This window comes from Xiphophorus hellerii, chromosome 14, assembly GCF_003331165.1.
Source record: "Xiphophorus hellerii strain 12219 chromosome 14, Xiphophorus_hellerii-4.1, whole genome shotgun sequence".
Lineage (NCBI taxonomy): Eukaryota > Metazoa > Chordata > Actinopteri > Cyprinodontiformes > Poeciliidae > Xiphophorus > Xiphophorus hellerii.
This window is the reverse complement of record NC_045685.1, coordinates 15,392,311-15,416,044: the sequence shown is the minus strand read 5'-3', so window position 1 is coordinate 15,416,044 and position 23,734 is coordinate 15,392,311. Positions and strand designations below refer to the sequence as shown.

The following is a 23,734-nucleotide window of genomic DNA, read 5'->3' as shown; positions in this document are numbered from 1 at the left end:
AGCAAGTTACGTCACATGCAGGCGTCACAATGAAAAATACTTTTTAGAAGTGGTGGAAGATTCCTTTATAACGACTTCGGTTTGCTTAACTGAATCTTCTATCCCTTTTCTTTACATTTTCAGCCATGCGCTTGTCAAAAGAATTATCCAGGGAGAATCTGCCGTGCTAAAAAGAGATGCGGGCTGCATATAAATACAGCTCTAAAGTTTTCGCAGCTGAGGGAGAAAACAGATGGAACACACAGACTCAGATAAGGTTTTCTAGGAGGCTAATTTCGATTTTCAGTGGACGGGACAATGGTGTGTGCAGGTATATAGCAACACAGAGACTGTGTGTGAGAGAAGGGGGCAGGATGCTGGCTGTGCTACCTGGGCAATATGAGCCCTATCAATCACCACTCTCCAGACACAGATGTAATTAAACTTACAGTTGTTGACTATCTGGGTAATTTGAGCCATCACTGGCATGCTTTTACCCACTTGCATTAGAGGATTGCCGGTGCCTGTACCAACGGCATTGTGTTCGCTGATGTTTTTTTAATGTGTTTTGGGAATGCTAGCATCAATTGCAGGGAATTTGGAGAAACATCTAAAGTTGTTCCATGTGAACTTGTACAACACTGCGATATTAAGTTAAAGCATTAAGTTTTACTCTGCTAGGAATTTAAAAAAAAATTGAAAACAAGCTTTATACATAAGAAGTCAGTATACCTGAGTGATTTCTTGAGTCCCTATGCTAGATTATAACAAGAACCAAACAACACCTCCAGGTTCCTTGGAGGTACTCTTAAGTACCTAGCATAATACTGATGATACAGGTGGGACAGGTAGCAATATTTGGCCATTGTGCAATGGAAAAAACAAACCCATCATTTTAGCAAAACTGACAAGCATGGTAGTGAGAAAGGTGGAGATTTGGGTGTGACCGGAGGCCTTGAGAATCATTGAAATGATTAAGAACTTTTATTGTCATTAATTGTAAATGGTCTGTCTTTTTGAATGAACCTACTCACTTTGGACCAGTGTAGACTATTTTTTATAGCTACACCTTATGTGAAGTACACATTTTTTATTTTTTTATTTTGTTTTTATATATTGCATACTTCTTTGTGGAAATACATGCTTACTCCATGCAATTCTACAGTTAAATATGCAACTGTCCAGCACACAATACTTGGGTGAAAGTGGCTCATCAATAGGGCAATATTTCTGGAGATGTAAAACAATTTTGAAAAAAAAGAAAGAAAAAAAACCCCTAAGGCCAGTCCTAAAGCTGACTTAAATCTTGTGGTGGAATCTTTAGAGACTTGTGATGAAACAAATGTCCTTTGGTATCAAGGAACTGATGCAATGATCTAAAGAACAGTGAACTAAAAGTAATTACACAAGAGTGCTAAAGGGGGATAAAGTCATGTAGGAAATACATTCTAGAAATTTGTCACATATAAATGTGATTCTTTATAATAGTTGATCAAATATGGTTTTTACCCTCTTTATTTTGTCAAAATAGTCTTGATTGTCCTAATTGTGGAAGAATGATGCATTCTACTTCTAAAATCTCTGACTTTCAGATACTGCTCACTGGCTAGTAGTTTTTTATGCAGGTCTCCTTTTGTCTTCTATTTGTTCACTTTCCCCTCTTTTTTAAAACATTGCACAGTTATGAACAGAGGCGTTGAGATTTTCTATAAATTATAATTTTCTTTACGTAAGCTATTTTATGTATACATATTTTTGTTTTTCTTTCTTACTCTCATTTAAAGACCAAATGCAAACATGCAAGGATCAAAAACAGTTTGTTCTGTTTTAATCAAACTAAATTACGCACCTTTCTGTTCCCTAAGTGCACCTGCCTGAGTCAACCTGTGTTATCTCCCTTTTTCGCGTGCTGTTATTTATTTCAGCAAACTTTGGTTTGATTCACACCAGTGCTGTTTAGGAGGCGGAATAAATCTTCCCACTAAGAGGAAGATAATTGGTAGCTTTCATCCCTGCATTGGAAATAATTATTCCAATCTGTGATGTTTCAAAAGCAAGTGCGCTTTAGTGTGTTGGGGTTTGAATGATTTATGAGACAAAATGAAATGACACGATAATGACGGTCCTCTCCTGTCGCTTCACCTCATTGCGTCTCTTTGTGTTTGCTGCGTTTATTTGTAGGGAAATATAAAGAGCAGTACCTGGCTGACTTTTATTACTACAGATTGTATGCCTTGCTGTTCTTGTGTTATGCACATAAGGATTTTTTTTTTACACCTATCCATCATGCAATGCCATCAGGAAGGCTTAAGAACAAAGAGTGCCGCAACAGATGGTCTGCTCCCCCCGCGGAGCCTTGATCTCAGCATCCTTGAGTTGGTGTGATTTGTACGCCAAGAGTCAGGTTGACATTGTTGCACTGAGAGATTTCAAGAAGTATAATTAGACATAACTAGCCACTGGAACTTGAACAAAGCCTGAGTACCAATAATAAAAAGAAAATAAAAAGTTGGCACAAAAAGAAAGATGCGCTAAGAGCTGACACAATGGCGGACAAACCTGCAAGAAGAAAATTATCACTATATCACAGTTTCAAGATGAATTTCCACAAAAAAAAAAATCCATCACCTAAATCCCAGACATGTCATACAATAAGATGATCATATGAGTGAGAAAAATGATGGGAGTAATGATAGAAAATTGCATGCTTCATCCTTTTCAGGTGGATTGGGTTGTTCCTTAAGTGCTTGAGATGCATAAAAAGAATCAAAAGAGATGAGAGATGCTGTCAGTGTTTTTTGTTTTTTTTATGAAGCCTTTACGGTCATCATCTTTTGCAACGTGCAAGACATTTGAGTCTGTGTGTGTTCCTTCGGTAAAAATTAGCCGACAGCATCTGTTTGGCTGTGACTTCTGGGCTTTCAAAGATGTTCCACCTTCCACTTTTGAAAATGGAAATCTGGTGCGCTGATGACCACAATGATACACATTGAAAGACAATTACATTACATACTGTTTGCTAAGGAGAGATTGTCATTGTAGCTACTGAGTACCTCAAACAAATTATACTCTGGTACTTTTTTTTTCTTGTTCAGGACATGGGCTGGTATGAAACTCTGATGGCAGGCTAACCTTGAGGAAAAATACCAGCCAACAGTGTTTTTTAAGGAAATATTCAAACAAAAAGGTACTTTTAGCTCGTTGATTTTCTTTAAAATAAACAAACAAACAAAAAAAACAAGTTATTTCCACTGATGTTAAAATAATGCAGAGCAGCGAAACTAAGCACAAAAATAAAAAAAAGAAATAATATCTGCTAAATGTACTAGTAATTTTCCTTCCATTGTAATTCTGCTAATATTAGCTGCTTAAATGATCACACTGTCTTGGTTGGGTGTCTAGCCTGCAGTTAGCCGCTTTAGAGATATATTGATATACATATAGAGCTGCTCTATGCGCCACATAAACAAAGAAAACGTTGCTCACTCCAGCACTTTCACAGGGCCTGGAGGGAGAATGCTGTAGAGCAGCTCAATGGTTCATTTAAAAACATAAACGGATGTACTTTTGTTTTTAAATAAAGGTGTTCTACTATCACTGCAAAGATCAATATGGGAAAATTCTGATTACATAGCTGTTGTGTTATTTACTATATTTTTAATCTTACTTTTGAAGCAGAGATATACATAAGAGGAGAAATAAAAGAGGTCAGGCTTTTCAAATACTAGTAACAAAGATTTTAAATCAGTGACAACTGAAACATCAGAATCAGCAGAATGGTTTTAAATGTATTTTGTTGTTGTTGTTTTTCACACAGTCCTAAAGCATTTAGACGTAAATATTGCATAGACGAGTATAGTCAGTGTAGACTTGGTCTGGTTTCACGATTTACTAAGAATTTAAAAAGCTCCAATTTCAAAACTGCTAAAGTTTCTTAGGAAATTACCATTAATAGGGAGTGATGAACGCAACTAGCATTTTCTCCATATGTACAGAGGACATTGTAATGCAGGAAACTAAAAACATTCCAAGTCACAAAAAGATACATACAGTTGTGTTTTGGAAATTAAAATGAGGTTATTTTTGTGTTTTTTATACTACTGTTTTCTGACTATGAATGTCCTGTCTATTGAGCAGCTTACTGCAGGCTGGTTTGGAGCAGATAGCCTAAGGAATTATCAGACAAATGGGGCTGGGACTCTTATTATCTCACAATTCAATTCCAATTTTTGATTTTTGATTCAAAAAAATTAATCATGCTGATTTCTGCTGTATTCTATAGGTTTGCAAAGGATCCTTATGATCTGCTCCAGTCTGCTTTGCAAGGCAGAATAATAAATGGAGACTTTAAAGCATCACATTTATTAAGTTTTAAATATTAATCCATGGCTAGATGAAATTACTATCGCCCTGCATCCTCCATTTACTTTTAAGAAGTGGTAAAGAGAGAGTGCCCCACCTTTCTGCAGACATCCTCCACTGTGGGCAATGACATTGTAATTTCCATCCAGAAGTTTTGCAATTTTTCTAGTCTAGTCATTTAGTAAAATAATATATAATATATATGGTTTGCTGTTTGTATAAAAGCATTTAAACATTTTCAATTTAAATATTTGTGTGAATACCACAGAACTGTGGTATCAAGGTTATACTTTCAGAATCACATCCTGCCCCGTGAGTCTGGCAAACTTAATTTGGCCAGTTATGCAGCTGTATTAGCTGCTTTGTCTGCAGTAGGCTTGTTATTTTACCAACATGTCGTTGACTCATTATAGGTCATTACTGTTGTTTATTTCAAAATGCCGTTCTCATAAAATGAGAGCGGTCCTTTGATGACCAAACCGCAGGCATCCATCTTTGGAAAAAGGAAAAGTTTAGGTTGCGTGTTTAGATTTTCTCTCATTTGGAAGTCATTTACAACTGACTTACAGCCCACGGGATCAGGTGGGAAAGTGGATAGTACTTCTCTGCTGTTACTACTCTAAAATTGCTGAAAATGATCCAGTCACATATTAAATTTTAATAGCTTTTAAATCTTTTTCAAACTTTTAAAATCTTAAAATCAGAACCCCCCACCTTTCTACTTAGCTAAAAGAAAACACAGATTGTAAGTATGTTTCTCGTTGTCACTAAGACTGATCTACTCTCCTTTTTTTCTGCCTCGCTGCTCCTTTTCTGTCTCGCTTGGCGTCATCTCACGGTGCTTTATGCATCCCAGAGACTTGTCTGAAAGGATGTTTATAAGCTCTTAAACTTACAAACTTCCCCTTACTGTCACTGAGACCAATGTTTATGCTTTCTGCTCGATTTTTAATATCTGGATCTAAACACAGAAAGTCTCCAGCCTGTTGTGCACATGCTCATTCGTGTGGCAGCCTCAGCTTGCAGACATTCATGGGCCTGCATGCTCATGCAACAGCAAAACAGTGACCCACAGATGGCTGTCACTCAATACATGGTTTCTTAGCCATTTATTTGTTCTGGGCAGTTAACATGAGTCTTTTTTATAACAATTTGACTCCTACCTCTGATTTAAACCATATCTCAACCCTCTACTTCCTGCCTGCGTGTGACCCCCTTGAAACACAATAAACCCTACGGCTCTCATGTTTCCGCAATACACAGTTTTCTGTGTTTCTCACTCTAATCTCCCAGCTTAATGCCCAAATAATGAACTGTGTATTTTCTCACAGGAAAGCCAACAAACACTACTTCTTTATGTGTGATCAGTGTCAGTCTTGTACTCAGTCTTCTTTCCACAACTTCTGGCCTCTCGAGGGCCCCTGTGGTGTTGCTCATCCTCCTACTCCAAACAACTCGTGTCCTATCAGCCCACACTCTTGAGAGAAGGGTGGAGAACCTCTTTGCATATGTCTCGGTGTCAAACCTCTTGATTGCAGGTCTTCCCATCTGTTCTTGTATTTTTTTTCTTATTTTTTTTCAGTGGAAATATGCATAATTTTATTCTGGTCTTCACAAACACATGCAACCAACTCCAGGATGAAGCTGCTTTACCTGTTTTCTTCTATTTTTATTTTTTTTCATGGAAATCTTCAACTTGCATTGGAATAAAAAGATGGTAAAAATTCTCAAACTTCTTTTCATTACTTTTTTTGTTGTTTTCTGCAGCTTTCAGCAGAGCACCCATCCCGATGGCGGTGGTGAGAAGGGAGCTGTCCTGCGAGAGTTACCCCATCGAGCTGCGTTGCCCGGGCACAGACGTCATCATGATCGAGAGCGCCAACTATGGCCGTACGGACGACAAAATCTGCGACGCAGACCCCGCGCAGATGGAGAACACGCGGTGTTATCTTCCAGATGCCTACAAGATCATGTCTCAAAGGTAATTGCACATACAAATGAACTAAAGTGCTAAACGTGGGAATGTAGCCATCAGCTAGCTTGAACTCATACCCACACTCAGTGTTGCTTGCTGATTGTGGGATTAATGGTTAAGAATGCTAAGTTATGTAACTAATTAGTGAAACTTTCATAAGCATAGTTGCTTAAGACATTACAGAACTAGAATAAGCTAAATATTTAGCAACAGGCCACTTCGGCTGTTATTTTGCTCTCACTCGATGATTGGTCACTGAGCAATAGCTAAACAGGAAAGTAAAACACTTTCTTTCTCTTGTATGAAAACGCTAACGCGCTGTATTGACACAAAGTGATAGGAAGATAAAGTGGATTTAGATTAAGCATGCATGTATGCATACACTACATTTTATTGTCATATGACTATCACAACATAGCTGAGGGGAGGGTCAGGATTGCTGTCTCGATGCTAAAACGTTTTACCTTTGTCTTTCCTTTTTTTATTTCTATATTGAGGGTGTTGTCTCACCTACAGTTATTTTGGGCCAAATCAGTTGATGAATTTTACTAATTTGCAACTTTTTCTGTTGGTTCAGTTTTCTTTCACATGGAGAAAACTTCAAGCAAACAAAGATGTCTCTATGAACAATGCAGGAACATCCAGTCAGATATGTATGGGGCAAAATGTAAATACAGGAAGGTTTTTCCAAGCTTGTCTAAAACAAGTTCAGATCAAAATGCATTCATATTACCATCTTTTTGACTACTATTTAAAGAAAAATTATACCGGATAACAAGTTAACAAATGGATATAGGGCTTTATGCTTTACAAAAATGATGTGGATCCTTTTTTTTATTAGTTTTTTTACTCTTCTGTATCCCACATTTTAACAAATACCTGCCTACAGGTATGTTCAAATTCAGAGTGTATAGTAGCTGTGTCGTCTGAGGTTGGATCACCCAATAAATGAACGGTTCTAGAGGTCGTTTGTAACTTCCATTAAAACGGTTGTGGTATGGTTATTGCGATTGCTGTGTTCACATGTATAGAAAAGAGTCGCGCCATCGGGGGAAAACAAACTAGGGTTCATTTTAAATCTACTGCATATCTCAGGTGTGAAAACACCTCGACTTGTTTACTGCAAGAATTTTAACATATTAAGATATGTTTCCTTAGGAAAATGTTGACTCACTTTAGTATAAACTTGTAACAGATAGAGTCTTCAGGGATGATTTTGATAGTTTCTGTGAGTTTTTAAATTTACTGAGGCGCCTTTGACAGACAACTCAAGGGCAGCTGACTACAGCAACATTAAATTTATTCAGTTAGATACAAATTGCCTCTTTAAACTTTGAAAAACATTCTGATGGCTAATGTTTTTTTTTCTTTCTGTTTTTTTTTTACAAGAAACCTGAAAGCTTTAGGGATGTTATGGTGATGAGTCTGACATTTCTTGATTCTACAGGTCTGGCAGTAATCAGCCTTGGGCGTGGCTATGGAAACTAAACCCGGCTTTCTTAAAATGTGGTTAATCAAAGTGAATTCCCTTTAGCAATACTCTCTCACAAGGCGGTGTTGGTGTGGACAACATTTTCCTTAATAAATGGATAAATAAATATATTTACTCAGGTTGTCTTTGTGTAAATGTTCACTGCCTGTAGATCATGTGTGTGCTTACAATTAGTTCTTTCATTTTGTAATGCTCCGGCTCTTTCGTGTTTGCAGTAGAAATCAGGATAATAAACATGGTGATATTTGGGACTAATTCAGAACATGACCTTATGAGTGTGTGCGCACTTGTTCATAATTTGCTTCATGCTGCTCAGTAATCAACTTGAGAGTCTTTTCATGTAAAAAAAAACCAAAAAAACGGTTAAAGGAGGTATAAAATAAGACCCGAGGTTTGCTAAATTTCAATTAAATCAGTTTTTTTTAAATAATCTTATTTCTGAAGAGAATGGAGGCTGTAAAATAGATAATAGCATATATTGATCCCACACCAGCTTGGTTTTGAATGGATTCATTTATCACACGGGGATATAACAATAAAATCTCATGTTGTTATATGTTATGTGGATTTGTCTTTGCTGGTGTTTAACTTGAAGAGTCACAGTGATGCATTAACAACTTCTCTTAATAAAAACCTCACCACTGTTTATCTATTTTGGCCATCAATTAGTTTTGACACGTACCAATATTCGTTAGCAGTTGTTTGTGAAAAATAATTACTCTCTTGAAGAGTTTTTGTGGCAGACTGAAGCTGTGTCCCCAGAATTACAAACCCTTTGAGTGAAAAAAACTGTGACACCCAAACCTATTTATCTGAATAGCTACAATAAAGCCTAACTGTGTGATGGCCTTTGCTGTGTAATTGATTGCTAACATTAGGGTAATACATACACTTGTTTTGAAGTTTTAACTAAGCTTGAATTTCAGAAAGTATTGCACTCTAGGGGGAGTGCGGATGGCGTGTACATTTAGTGTGCAGGAGCCATTTTGTTGACGTATGGCAGCATTAAGAGCAGAATGAAAGCTCCATGCTGAGATCTTTCTAAGCTTGGGTACTCATTCCTTTGAGGTCAAATCACCCTTGTGCAATGCCAAGGGACAGGCTTTATCTAAATTGCTACTCTAAATTGACTTTTTCTAGCTCACTTTATTTCCAAAAGCTAAACATATGTCCATTTTCTTTTTATTTCCAGAGCTTTAGTTCCACTTTTGACTTGCCCCTTTGAGAAAAATACTAATGGACTTTTCAGCTTTATCAAACAATTGCTCTTTGGTTTTTAGTTTGGTTCCATAGAGTTCAGATAATCACCCATGTGAAAAGCAGGGGATAGTTAAAAGAGGTAGTTTGAAACAAGTTGTCACATAATTGATGCACCCTGTCGCTCCCTTTTTTCTCTCCCGGCTGCCCACTCACACTGAAAAATCCTGGCTGGAATGAATCAAAGGGTCCAAAGGGAACATAAAACACAGAGAAGAAGTCCGTCTTTTTAGCATTTCATTGCTAGCAGGGGCGTTTAAATGATGCTCAGAGATAAGTACAAGCCGATTCAGAGCCGAGGCACTTTTTCTTGGCGGAAGAAGTGACTAAGTGGATGAAGGGTGTGGGTGTTGTGAATTGAAAATGGATGAGGAAGACTAGTCGGGATCAGGTGAGAGAATTCAATGATATTTATGGCTGCAGTGACTCTGCTACGCATTAGCATGTGAAGGTTAGCACAACAAATGAGCGCCACCTCCTTCGACCTTTTCACAGTCGGGCTGTCAGGGCCGTTGCTAGGCATCTCAGCTCATTAAGGTCAAAGAACAGAAACAAGTCGTTTAAACAGAGAAAGTTCTTTTTTAGATGAAAAAATATTCCAAATAATAGCTTCTCTTTCTACATTCAACCTTCTTGCAGGTATTATGTTGAATCACTGTAATATTCTCACATAGCCCTTGAATTTGTGCTGCGGCTGTAAAGAATACAAATTAACAGCACTAATGGAGAAAAACATAATTAGAAACACAGATTTATACCTTTAGTGACTTTTCAATTTGACATACATGGGATGTGTTGGGTTGTTGTTGGTTAGAGTTAGTTCAGTTAATCAACAATGTACAACAAATGTCAAAAAACATCAAAAATATGTTTGTGGTATGCCTTACATAGGTAATTGCTATAGTGTGACTGATGATATGTGCAGTGAGTTTGATTCATTTTATATTAAACTCTGTCTAGTAAACTAATTATTTCCTCATTTGCTTTTTCACTTAATTAACAAAAGCGAGACTCCTTCAACTGTGATCCAGCATACTTTCCATCAGCATTTGTGTAGGAAATTTGTCTTTGCCATCTCTTTTCATGGTCCCCACTGTTTGCGTGCACACCATAACAGTAAATTAGTGTGATTAAAGCATCAAAATGGTTCAAAGCAGCCTGAGCTCCTCTTTATTGTGGTCTCTATACGTTTGCTTGATTAAAGTGTACAAGGATGTTCTGCAGACCATGTGAAACAAAACCAAGATGGAAATCATCTGGACTTTACTTTGGTTCCAAGAATTTGAGTTAAAACTAACGATATGATGTACATTTTCAAAGACATATAAATAAATCAGCCAGTCTATGCACTGTGCCTGATAAGGATTTAAGACATTTGTACTGAACATTGCGCTCAACTGAAAAATAAGCCTCTTTTTGCACTTATCTGCTCACAGACATGCCAGTACAGCGCAGTAGATTATCAGTGCCCAGGGCTGCCCTCTTCATCTGCAGTGGTGATGGACACTGTTCAAATTTCAAACAGTCAGAGTGATGCAGTCTGTAAGGAATCCTGCAAATATAAATGGTTTTTTTGAAAGAATTGTAATCACTTGAGCTGTAGCTGCAGAGCTCAGAAACTGCAGGGCTCAACGCTTTCACAGCGGGGTGGTGACAAGGCCATCCACAAAGAGTACTCTGACTCACTTGAGGCCGACTTGAGTTTTTTCTTCCGCAAGCCAAGTTCTATTTCTATGCTACATAATATTTATAATGTGTATGAAGCCTACTTAACTTCTAAGAATAAACCTGCAGATCAGAGCGTTTCCTCCATCGTCCCCCGGAGGTGAGGTGAAAACTTAACTCTTTTCAAATTCTTGTTTCGCTTTGTTGTCTTAATTAAAAAAGATCCTTGCGATGTTTTCACTGCTCATAGAGTATACTAAACAAAGGTAGATCATGGTCGCATCAATCAGTTGTTTCACACAAGTCAAGTAGTCTTATCTCCAGTCATGCTTTAGTCCTCCCCTTACAGCAGCTGTTCAGAAACAAAAGGAGAAAAAGGGTCTGGTTTGAACAAATATTTTTGAAATGGCGTTATATGTAGAGCCTGAAAATATATGTTAATGTTATTGCATTTTAGGTAATAATAGCATAACAGCTGGTGTTAGCATAAAAGAGCTAGATATTTACATTTATTTACAAAATACTGGCAAATCATCTCGTTGCTTGTACTTGTGACAGTGCAATGACAATAAAGTTGAATTCTATTCAAAAAAAAAAAAATTCTTGCATGGTTTCTGACCATAGCATAGTTAATAACAATTGCCATTTGTAGCTCAGATGCTAATGTTAGCATTTTAAGATTTAAGCTGCTGTTACTAGTTCATAAGAGCTCCTTTCAGATAATACTTTCATTCTATGATTAGCACACTTTACACATCGTAATGAACTGGAAGGTCTCAACACAAAATGGTGGTTTGAAGTCAACTCATCAATCTGACACTCCTGATCAAACTCAGGAGGAAGTCAAAAACCCATAACGACCATAAACTTTAACGGGTACTATGTAGTTGCAGCATAACGGTGACTTAGGGATGTGAGTTAAAGTAAAGACAGTAGCAGTACACTCTGTGGGATTTCTCAGGAAGAAGACACAGAATCCTCCACTCTGAAATATGTTGATGAGCGGATCCTGATGTAGGTGATAACATTGTTTGGGATGGCACACAACGTTATTTCAATTTAAATTTCTGAATTCATTTTGACATGATCGTGACACAGGTGGTATAACTTTTAGGCTGCTCTTAGCGTTACACATATTAATAGGTACTGTTAAATAACATGATGTTAGCTTCTTATTTAACACAAGCACTTTAACAAACATAGGCATTACATCCAATGCTAATATTTTCCAGAAAATATATTATCTTCATAGTTAATAATAATTTTAAGTTTAATAAATGTATGACTCCTTATGAGGTCTGTAGCTAACATTTCCTCTGGAATTCAGACTCTTCTTAAAACTTCCAGAGTGAAAACATCAAAGTTTGCAGCTGTCCATCTGCATAATGCAACATTTAAAGTAACTATTTAACCAGTCTACTTTAAAAAAAGTTAAAAAAAACCTCTGACTTCTAATTTTTTAAAAAATCTTACAAATGTATCTGTTAAAGAAAGTAACTTCATTAACACCTTCCATAAAAACCTTTATGTTTGGGTTCATTGTATATTGCAGACTGCAGTTTTCATCCGCTGTGATGGGCCTTTAAACCTTTTGCATGTTGCTCCTGAAAAGTTCCTGTAGTAGCTCAGCATTTACATTTTATTATCCCAAACATCAGAATCTTTTCTACAAAGCTACTTGTGTAACTGTTTCCACTTTACTTAGTATGAAATTAAAAAAAAGCCTGCAACCCTATGAACATCAAGAACAAAACCTCTAATCTATATTGCTGTAATTATATTCAGGGAAATGTAAATATGTCTGTTTTAATTTAACAAAGGAAACTGGTTTAACAACATGTTTTACAATCTGAGCAATCAAACCAACTAGACATAATTTACATGTGCTGGGTCAGTTGCTCTCTTTGGGACTGCAAAGTTCTTTATATTTGTCTGAGTGCCATCAGCATTTTTTGTTGTTGTTCCACAGATCGAATAGCAGCGACAACAACAAAAATCACTTTTAGCTCTACTTTTGTTTCTCACACCTAGTCCTCGTATCTGATGCTAAATGCAAAATGTGACTTACATTTCTGTTGAGACCCTATGAGTTGAATACTTTCAAGTAAGATCCTGAAATACATCCTTGGAAAGCACTCTATACACTGCTAAAAAAAATCAAAAAGGGCACATTTTCCCAAAGAGGGAAAAGGGCAGGTGCTCTAGCAACACCTAGTGTCTATCTGTGCATGTCCCTTCCCACACAAACAGCTTGAACTGCAATAGAATGTTTTTGATCAAAGAATATTCATGTTTCAGTGGCCCAGTCAAAGACCTGAAGAGAAATGAGGATCTGTGGTGAGACCTAAAACCTGATGTCCCACAGTTGTTCTCCATTCAGTCTGACAGGGACAGAGTTACTTTGCAAACAAGAAAGTGCAAAGCCTGTAGAGACATCCACAGCAACAGTAGCTAAAGGTGTTTTTACAGAATCTATAATTAGTATTTTGTGTATTCTGTTATTCTGATGAAATACAATGAAATTTGTGGTTGTAATGTAACAAAATGTTAAAAGAAGTTCATGTGGAATGGATGCATTTCCAAGGCACCATATATTGAGGATCCCTTTGGTAAGGTGCCTGGTTCCATTAACGTCCATTACAGAGCCAAAAGCACCTTTTATCTGAGTTTGCACCGTCACTGAGCTTATAAGTAAAGGTTGTCTCACATGATGCCATGGCAGGATGAAATGAATGGATGTCTTTCAACAGCTGGCTCTCTTTGTGTTTTGAACATCATGTCTGTGCACAAGCCTTTGGATAAACATGTCTCCTCTTGGCAGTGCAGGCTAATGATGCTGTAATTGAAATGTGCTACCTATGATTAATTTAGCTCAATTTGACATCATTTGCATAGTGAGTACACACGTGCTGCAGCTTGTGAGTCTTGCAGCAACCCCTAGTCCCTTGTGGGATATACTTGGAAGTTATTGTTGAAGAATTGTCTGAGTCTCCTCAAGACATGTCGAGATCTAGTCCCACTTTCAAATGAGCGAAGTAGCTTCAGGGATGGGCGTCGCAGACACTTTTGCTATCAAACAAGACTGACCCTTTTCTCATCAAAGCCACGATGTCTTTCTTCTCTCTTTTTGTGTGTTCCCCTTTTCTGTTCCCCCCTCAAGGCTATGTGGCCTTCACAGCCAGTAATTACAGGCTATATCAAAACTATATATCACCTTATATCTCAGCAGACCTCAGCAGGCACCATAAGGGACAGCTGATAGTATCGTGGCAGGCTTGTGCATGACCCCTGAAGGAGAAAAGCGGGTCACGGCGCCCCCCTCCTCCTTCCTAACTCATGCACGTACACCTTCCACGTCCTTATCTGTCCGGTCTATCCTTTTGTCTTTCTTATCACTCTTATTTCTCTTCCCCAGTCCGAACCCCCTCGGGATTGCTCCCACTGCTGTGTCACCACACTTGTCATTTCGGCAAACAAAGACGAACCAAACATATTTATGTCTGTACAAGCTCTTTGTCTTTGTGTGCATGTCACTAACGGTGAAGGTTAATAGATATCGCAGCTTGAAGAGTCTCACGAGGACGATAAAAACAAAATGAAAGCAACCTGCTTTTTGAACCCACCCCAGCACGTGACGGTTGACATTTGACAGCTGCTGTTAATGACGATGACGTGGAAAACAAACGCTTGCGGGTTGTTTCTCAAATGCAGGAGGACGATGGCTGCAGGAAAGTTGGGATAGAAAGCAGCCGATGGGGGGCTTATGAATGACTGATGGATGGGAAGAGGGAAGCAGATGGGAGGATCACATCTCATGATGATAATCCTTTCCATATGCATCGGTTCTAATTATCTTTTGCTTTTGACCTTATTTTAAGGAGTTCAGGCAAGATTTGCTTCAGTGTGGGCTGGTTATTTATTTATCTCGATTTTTGTTTGCTTGTTATCTGATGATCAGGGGTAGTTCTTAAAAGATGAAAACCCCAAAGAGACCCATGCCATCAGCAACCGCTAAGAGGACGATCAGATGTCAAGAAATGAAAGAATTCTTCTTAGCTTTGTAGCTCGAGCTCAGTCAGATTGAATGGAGGACGTCTGCTAAGATCAATTTTCAAGTTCTGCCCCAGACTCAAATCCTTGCAGTCTCTAACAGAAAACCGTGTTTCATTGAGAGGATCGTGTGTTCATGGTGATTAGTGTTTCCCTTTATGCACTTTGATTTTAAACACTTGTGTGATCTATTCAGAATGTACACCTCTGTGCAAACGTTTCATAACATGAATTATTTTTTGATGTTTTTGTGCCAGATTTTTTTTAATGTTTTTCATCTGTACATATTTTAAGCAGATTTAAGGTCCATCAAACTTCTTTTTTTATTTCTGCTCTTTGTGTCTGATACTACTCCTGAAAATTGTGGAAAATGGATAAGTTAAGGAGTAAAAGAGTATTTGTTCTAAAAGAGCTACCTACGGAAGATAACCAGTGTCTGAAAGTAATGTCTTTAAGACATCCAGCCAAAATTTCTCAAAGACGTGACACTGAACCTGACATTTGCATCATCCTTCAGTTGATCATCTACTGTATGACAATGTTTCTGCAAATATCCTTTTGAGATTAACCTAGTTGGTGCTAAAAATTGTGCGACTGTCCTGCTAAACGGCGGACAGTCGCAGCTATTTTTGGTGCTCTCAGAGAATCCACAATGGAAATATACTTTGGACAGTAAAAGTAAAAACCCCCAACCTATCAGGTTTTGGGTTTGCAGACATCGTCAGTTGCAGTTTATTGTGTTATTTATAAGGTTTAAATCAGAAGAGAGAAAAGGCAGAAATGGCCAAATTTGTGTGTATAAATAAGAACTTTGACTTTGGTTTCACATGCTCACAACATACAGATATTAAGTATGAATAAATAAACTTACAGAAAATAGAACAACAGATAAAGGGAACAATATCTACATGTTTGCACTCCCAGTATTTTATTTTACTCTTAAGACAAGAAAAAAAAGTGAAAATCCTATTCCCAGCTTTGGCTGAGGCTGACATTTTTTAAAGCACATCTGCATGTAAAAACAGAGCTTTGGGATTTAAACAAAGTTACTCAGTGGATCTAATGAAAGATTATCCAAGGTTGCATCATGGGACTAGACTAGAATAGAGCAAGTCAGGACATTTCTCAGTGCTTTTAAAGGGAGCAGAAAAACAAAGTACTTAATGCATACGCAGCATATGACGTAGTTTCTAAATCTTTCGAAAACCAAATAAACTGCTGCCATTAGAATTCAACTAAGACTTATTCTGTGATGGATCCATGCAAACACTGCTTTTATTTAAATGCACATTGTAACAAAAGCCAATACATATTTAAAATAATGACATCTATTGGTCCGCAAAAGCCGTTTCAGTTTCTAAAAGCCTTTTATTTGCACTTCTATTTATTTGGGTTTTGCATGATACAATTACATATTGAGCACCTGACAATTACAGAACAAAGATCTGAGCAATGAGCACAGCGTGGGACAACTGCCTATTGTAACGGTGTGAACAAACAGAATAGTGGGAGATTTTTCAGCTGCCATTAATATGCAGAAGGAATTAATGAAAGCTCTGACAGAGGAATAAACATAAAGTTTTCCCTTTTTTCTAATAAAAGTGATAAATGCACTAAGAAGTTCTTTGGATTACTGCAGAAATTTAAACCGCCTTCCCATCTGTGCGTACTTGCCTCCTGCCCCTGCATAACTCTCTTTCCATAAAGAATAGTTTTATTTGCCTCATGTTATTATTTTTCTGCTTTGGATGACATCACCTAATATTCATTATCTTGTCTTATACGTTTTTCCATCGTTCCCTTTCCCCAAAATTAATCTTTTGTTTAGAAGCGTGCCACATTCAATTTTTGGTCAATTAGTTGCTGTAATTTTGAAGCTGGCAGCCTATTAAGTCAGTGAGCGTCTTTTAGACATGGATGTACAAAATGCTACAATTATTAGAAGGAGGATTAAGGAAGCGCATGCCGGGAAATAGTAGATGTTTAAGAACATCCCCAGTGTACAGGGTGAATTGCTTCCCCTCAATAGATAAAAGCAGGATGGTGGGAGGGTTGGGCTTGACACGAGGCAGTGGCTTAAATCTGTCATAACGGTGGCCATTTTTATACCCTGAGCTGAATGCCCTGTAGACTTTATTATGTCCCTACAAGCAGCGAGGTGTCCAAGAGAAACCAGGAAGTTTTCTGATTGTGACGTTTTTTTATTTTCACTTTATACCAATAAAGCCTTCTGCTGCTCAAAGGGAATATTGCTATCATATTAAAAACGGAACATCTCAGAAGAAGGGGCTTATCATCTGTTGGAGGAAAAACTAAAGTATGAGGGCTCAGTCCATTCGTCAACCAGCGCACTGAGTTTCATTTGGATGAGTCCAAACTGTGAAGAAAGGGCTAATTCACAGGGGAGCAGGTGGTTGGTCACACAGCAGTGAATCTTCTGGGCCTTTTTTCCTTCTCTATCTGATATTTGCCCTTCTCTTCTCTTCATAGTACTTTTTTAACCCTTGTTTTTTTTTTTTTGCTCTTCTTCCTCGTTTCAGCTGGCAGTTGCCGGTACACACAATTGATGTCGACCACTAACTCTCTTTCTTCTGACATGAAGCGTTGAATATATAACGACCCAAAATACAGCAAGAAGATGCAGGTTTCAGTGACCTTGAATAGGTTTTCGGGACATTAATCAGTGTTCCTCAGAGATAAAAAGTAAAATACTTTGGACGGGATGAACTCCAGAAGGTCTTTTATCTCTTTAGTTTACCTCAGTACAGTAAGTTCAGTGTTCCTCTGGTCTCAGTTTTCAACATAGTCCTCAGTTGTAATGTTTGTTTCTGCGATGTTTGAGAATAATTATTATCGCAGGACAATCAATGCATAGGAACAAGAATGTTTTAAGCTGAGATGAACTACAAAGTAAAATGTTGTAAATATCAAAGTAACATTTGCTTTTTCATTGGTCGTATGTTCAGCGTTATTTTGTAGTCGTTGGTATTCTTTGAAATATACCTGTAAATCGTTTGTAGTAGTTTTTTTTGTTTTGTTTGGAAAGGTCGAATCAGGGGTTTTGGAGAGGGGCTCCATCAGATAGTCGAGCTTCGGGTTCCAGAGGAACCAACTCTACACCATCAGGATGCATGGGACACTACGTTACCTACACTAGAGTTGTGACTTTATTTTTTTATAATTTTTTTTTACGTTTCTTCCCAAGCTAACTAGACCGTTTTTGCTGCTTTATTTTCTAAATAATCCATAGAGTACCTACTTTGTTACTTTCTAAACGTACAGTATAACGTTTGCTTCGTTACTTCCTCAGATAAGCAAACTTTGCTACTTTCTATTCTAAACTGAACTATACTGAATACTACATCAAACTTATTTAAAAAAAGAGAAAATAATAAATGTTTGGTTTTAATGGTTTGCACATGTAAGTTTTGAAACACATGTATCAACCTCTTGATCCCCCATTTTAACCTTATTTGTGTCACACTGTTTTCTGTTATATCTACAGTAAATTAGGTGTTGAATGTTAAGCTGCAATATGATGACTGTGTCAGCTTGGATTCAAATTTGATCATTTTTAGGAAAAACAACCAAGAACTTACTCTGAATTATTATTCAATTGGTGTTAATTTCGTGAACCACCAGTTTGCAGTCTTATAAACATCTTAAACAAATCGCTTCACTGTTCTTGGCAACAGTTACACTGTTGTTGCATATAACAGTAAGCATTTTCTAATTCAATCCAGCCTCATAAATCACTTAAGTGAAACAAAGACAAACAGGAAAATATTGTAACACATAATTAATCTGAGTTTATTACACAGTCAACTGAGGATTATTGTGTTTTGCTTTCACAAACACAAAGGCATGTTTGGTTGTCTTTGGCAATATTTAACATGCATTGTGACATATTTTTCTTCAGAGTATTGAGCAGAACAAATTTGATTTTACAGGCTGATAACTCCGACTAGACAAAGCGCTTTCAAATGTCTGAGGCCAATAATTTGTCTAGCCAGGAACATGGTGATTAATCACTACATGCTGTCTTCATAACCCAGATATTGAAAATAGTCTGTCTATGTAAAAAGAAGCTCCCATGACACTGAATCAAACAGTGATATTTTTTATATTTGTCATTGATTTTGGTCAAAACTGTTAAAAACAATTAGATTTATGATAGGGCGTCTCGATTGGAGCCCATTATCTTGATTTCTGTAACACAGTTTCACTAAATCGATGAGTCAAGTTTCAAGATCTTTGAATTGAATATTTGAGTTTCCAACTGGCCGGTGAGAGAGGATGAAAATGAAAACTGCCTAACATCTGCAACTAATTTCTTGGTACATCCGTATCTCAAGATGTTATCAAACCTCAAAAGCTTTGATAAGATTTTTTCTTTTTCTTTCTTTCTTTTGTGTTTTCAGTTTTTCATGATGGTGTGAATCTTTAACCATGTAGCTTTACTGTGCTTTAACTTAGTGCCTTTCTGACCGAGTTTTCTTTTGTTCCTCGGCTGCTTTAGTCAGCTTTGAACGTCAGTCGGAAATGAGTCATCTTTGAGAGTTTATGCCGCAAAGTACTTGTGGAGTCCCTCTGAACTGATAGATGGCTCAAACCGCTTGGCTGGGAAAGCCTCTAGTCATTGCTCAGCTCAGCATTACAAGACACACTCTACCTACCTTAATCCCACTATCTTCCTGTCTCTGTCTTTCTCCCTCTGCTCTCAATTACCGTTCAACTCAGAATCCTCGCTTCTCCTCTTATCACTCCTCCCTCAGTGCTTCATTTCTTTATTTTCACTGTAATGATTCAGTTTTACTGTGCGTCGTTGTTACATCACCTCTCTTTAATGATACTTGGGAAGGGCATGAACAAGCTACGATCCCCATGTCTGCAGCTGCTGCAAGTTGGTAAGGCAGGGAAAGTGGGATGTACAGTTTCAACTCATGTCCTCCAACCTTGCTAAAGGGAAAATCAAGGAGGCAAAAATAAAAAGCAGTTTTAATTTGTTTACCTTTTAACTTTCTGATGGTCACCCACAGCTAGCACCTCGAATCTGCCATAAATAGCTCTTATTCGCCTAGATTTATAGAAGTAGGTTTCCGTTTTCAAATGATCAACATATTCTTGATAATTTCTCACCATTATGGGGATTTGTCTAGGGAATGCCATGAAAGAAGAGAGAATGTTGTTATCTCCATAGTTTGTTTGGCATGCGCCATTAAATATTGGATCCATTTGCGTGGGGCAAAATGTATCAGTCTTATAGCTGAAAAACAGATGACCCTTTCTTATAATCAATGTTTCATAACACAATTGCATAATTCACTTTGATCTCACCCAAGCTGCTTAATATTCAAAAAGTTTGCACCACTTGGACTCCATGCATTTTCAGAACACTCAGCAGCAGATTCCTGTATCCTGAGGGGTGCTCACACAATTTGCAGTTCACGTAGAGTTACAGGAAGCAATTTAGATATTCTCTGTTTTCAGTGATTGGCAGTCAAGATTATTCTGAGCACTGCACATGGTAATGCATAATTAATAGGCTTGTGTGAACTTTCTAGCAATTCTTGTTGGGATTTAAAAAAAACCACTGTGGCCTATAATGCCAAAGTTTATTCAAAAGTTCTATTTTTTAATTGAATGACTTAAAGCATCCATATTTGTATAAGTTTGAAGAATGTATTTGACAACATCAGAGTTGAATTTTACTTAAAAACATCCTATCCTTGGTTATAATATGGCAGATATTTTTCAGATTGCTAAAATGCATTGTATTGTTCAAACAACTGTTCAACAGATTTGTATGGTTCTTATAATGCACCGCACACCAAACTTAGAACCTCACAGGAGTATACAAGAGTCAGCTGGAAAATCTGGTGAACGCGGAGTGAAAGTGAGATCTGGAAGGGGTGATCACTGCAGTAGGAAAAGGTGATGCTGATTAACTAAATGTGTAACATTTATGGAGGTGCATGTTAGGAGAAAGTTGAGTGGAGAAGTATCAGAAGACTAGCAAACTAAACACAATGACAACACAGCAACTGAAAACCAAAATAATACGAAATACCAAAAGAGGCAAAGCAACTAAGTATTTTGTCAAATATTTGTAAAATATGTATTTGGTTTGCCTAATTCATTTTGGAGATGTTGCTTTTACAATGACCGTAACATTCACACAATCCAACAAACATATGGTGCAGTGTTTGTCTATATGGACTCTTTGTACTGTATAAATTCAGGGGAATTTGGCTCTGTATTACACAATGATAAACAAATGGAAGTATTTATTTATGTCTATATTTATTTATGTATCTTGCACATGGTTGGCGATCCCTAGGTTGAAATATAGCGCCAAGAAATCAAGTCCCCTTCACTCAGTCTTGAATGTTCACATTTTAACCTTGTATCAAGACAGAATCCCTTTTTTTTGTAAATCTAACAAAATAAATCTTTAAGTTTTATCTGAGAATAAAGTTATCGTTTGTGATTTTAGGCATCTGTTCTTAGTTTCTCTATAGTGTCTGGCCTGTGGTTATTATATTCCCTTCAGATGTTTCAAATACACAGAATGTTATAATCTTTAGGGATTTTTTGCTATGCCATAAAACAGATTTAACAAGTTGATGCTTTCTGGTTAATTAGTCAGTATGTCTACTCTGTTAGCCTGCAGTCTGCTTTTTAACAACCAAGACATTTGTAGCTTTCAAACTATAGTTTTAAAGCATCTTTGTTTTACTTGTATTTACTGTGGGAGAAATGTGCAGCAACAGGCATTAGAAGGGCAGTGCTCCACCACTCCGCTAAATAATTTCAGCTTCAGTTAAGCAGTTTACTTGATCTGGTTGAAAGAAGAAAAATAGTAATTTTTGACCTCTTAACACAGGTGTCAAACTCCAGTCCTCAAGGGCCGCTGTCCTGCAGTTTTTAGATGTGCCACAGGTACAAAACACTGGAATGAAATGGCTTAATTACCTCCTGTGTAGATCAGTTCTCCAGAGCCTTGCTAATGACCTAATTATTCTATTCAGGTGTGGTGCAGCAGAGGCACATCTAAAAGTTGCAGGACACCGGCCCTTGAGGACTGGAGTTTGACACCCCTGTGATATTACAAATGGCTGAATACATCCAAGCACGTCAGCCATTCTGTGGCTGTTCAAAAGTTTTAACGTCTTATCATACCATCTTCATTTGATTAACTGCTATGACCACACACTCTATCATGCCTCATTGCTTTTTTGTTTTATAAATATATCAATATTGTTTAGTGTCCAGGTAGATGGATTGTGCAGCAGACCGAGAGAATTGCCTCTCCTCTTCAATCGGCCCCTCACTCATTTTCGGCCTTTCACACTACTCCTGCTGAGGGGGTTAGTCTGCATCTAGAGTGGCCTCTCCTGCTGGTCCCAGACTCGCCTGTGAAAGCTAATTATGCCAGGCTATTTTCTGACCAGGGAGCATGTCAATATTACACAGTGGGAGAGCTCTCACTTGTTCTGGCGCTGCATTGTTATTCATGAGCATTAATTCCATCAATGGCCTCCTCGACCACTGGACCGTGGTGGCTTCTTACCAGAGTGTAATTTTAGGAAAAGTGCATGTAGCTGCCACAGGCATCACACTTCAGTTTCACAAAGGCCTGTGCCTTCCTGTCCACATGCTCAAAGATGTGTCTTATGAAGGAGTAGATGGGCTTTTCTATTGTTTACTATGGATGGATGATCCCAACAGAGGTTGAAGGCTTTGGAATAAAGTTGATGGTAAAGATACTGTAGAATTGTATCTGTTATTTTTAAATTAAAAATAAACATATATATATGGATTGATCATAGGCTTTTCTGTCCATGAGAGCTTTTTTCTTCCTGCATTTTTGATATTGCTAATAACTTTAGGTGTTATGAAAAAGTATCTTCCTACTTACACATAAAAAAAAAATTCAAACCTTAAAGCAAAATTTTATATCAGATAAAGAGCATAGGTAAGTACAGAAATGCAGTTTTTGAATAATAATATTTTTTCTAGGAGATAAAACAGGCTCATGTAACCTCCATTAAAACAACTGGCAGTGAGACTTTTGGCCCACTCTTCTTGCTCTTGGTTGTAATTGACCCACACTGGAGGGTCTCCAAGCATCAGAGTTCAGAGTATGTTCTCAAAAGTCTTTGTGATCTGTGTCTTCTTTTCAGGATGGAGTGTTATCTCAGAAGAGCGATCCCCAATCTTTTTCTAATTGCTGAACCATGAACATTGGAATACAAAATGCTTTTAAGATCTTTTTGTCTAATGTTGCCAGACAGGTTACATTTAGGTGATTTCATCATTTTACAGACGGATAGCAATTATTCTTTGACATAATGCCGAATTTTAACAGCTTTTTTTTTTCTTTAAATTGAAATGATTTTCATATTTTTTTCATAATTACTCAAGTTATCTTTGTCTGATGACAAATTATGTTTTCTGATCTTAATTATTTAAGTGTGAGTAAAATAAGTTAAACCAGGAGAAATCTGAGGGAGCAAATACATTTTCACAGCTCTGTAAATTCAAGCAAATTCGATGGACAGAAAGATATTATCAACCCGAGACCAGTAATGGTTCATATTTCATACAGTTTTAATGTAGGTATATTTTATTCCTCCACTGAGTGTATTCTGTGTCATGGAAGCTGAAAGGTATATCGGATGCACAGCATCTGTATAAAGAGAGGGGGTTATTGTTGCACAATGACAATGAGGGACGCAGCAGAAGATAAAAGATGCTTACCATGAATTGCCACCGCATCCTCTTTCCCTGCTGATACCGCCGCCGCACAATCAGGATTTTCATGTCACCTTGAAAGTTTATGGGATTTACTTTGCATCTGCAGTGACCTGATACACCTGCTTACAATTCTGTGCACTAGATCTGTTGGTGTTTGTTTTATAATTTGAATATGTCTTTCTGGAGTTCTTTGT

The 23,734-nt window shown here is 37.5% G+C and overlaps 1 protein-coding gene across 13 annotated transcripts in view; it reads left to right on the top strand.

Annotated features, from left to right (window-relative positions):
* Positions 1-23,734, top strand: part of LOC116732730 (adhesion G protein-coupled receptor L3) — a 279,903-nt gene that overhangs the window by 104,284 nt on the left and 151,885 nt on the right. For all 13 annotated transcript variants that reach the window (XM_032583083.1, XM_032583084.1, XM_032583075.1 and 10 more), the window contains exon 4: positions 6,109-6,322. In XM_032583083.1, the coding sequence (XP_032438974.1) occupies positions 6,109-6,322 (214 nt within the window). The remainder of the gene's footprint in view (positions 1-6,108; positions 6,323-23,734) is intronic.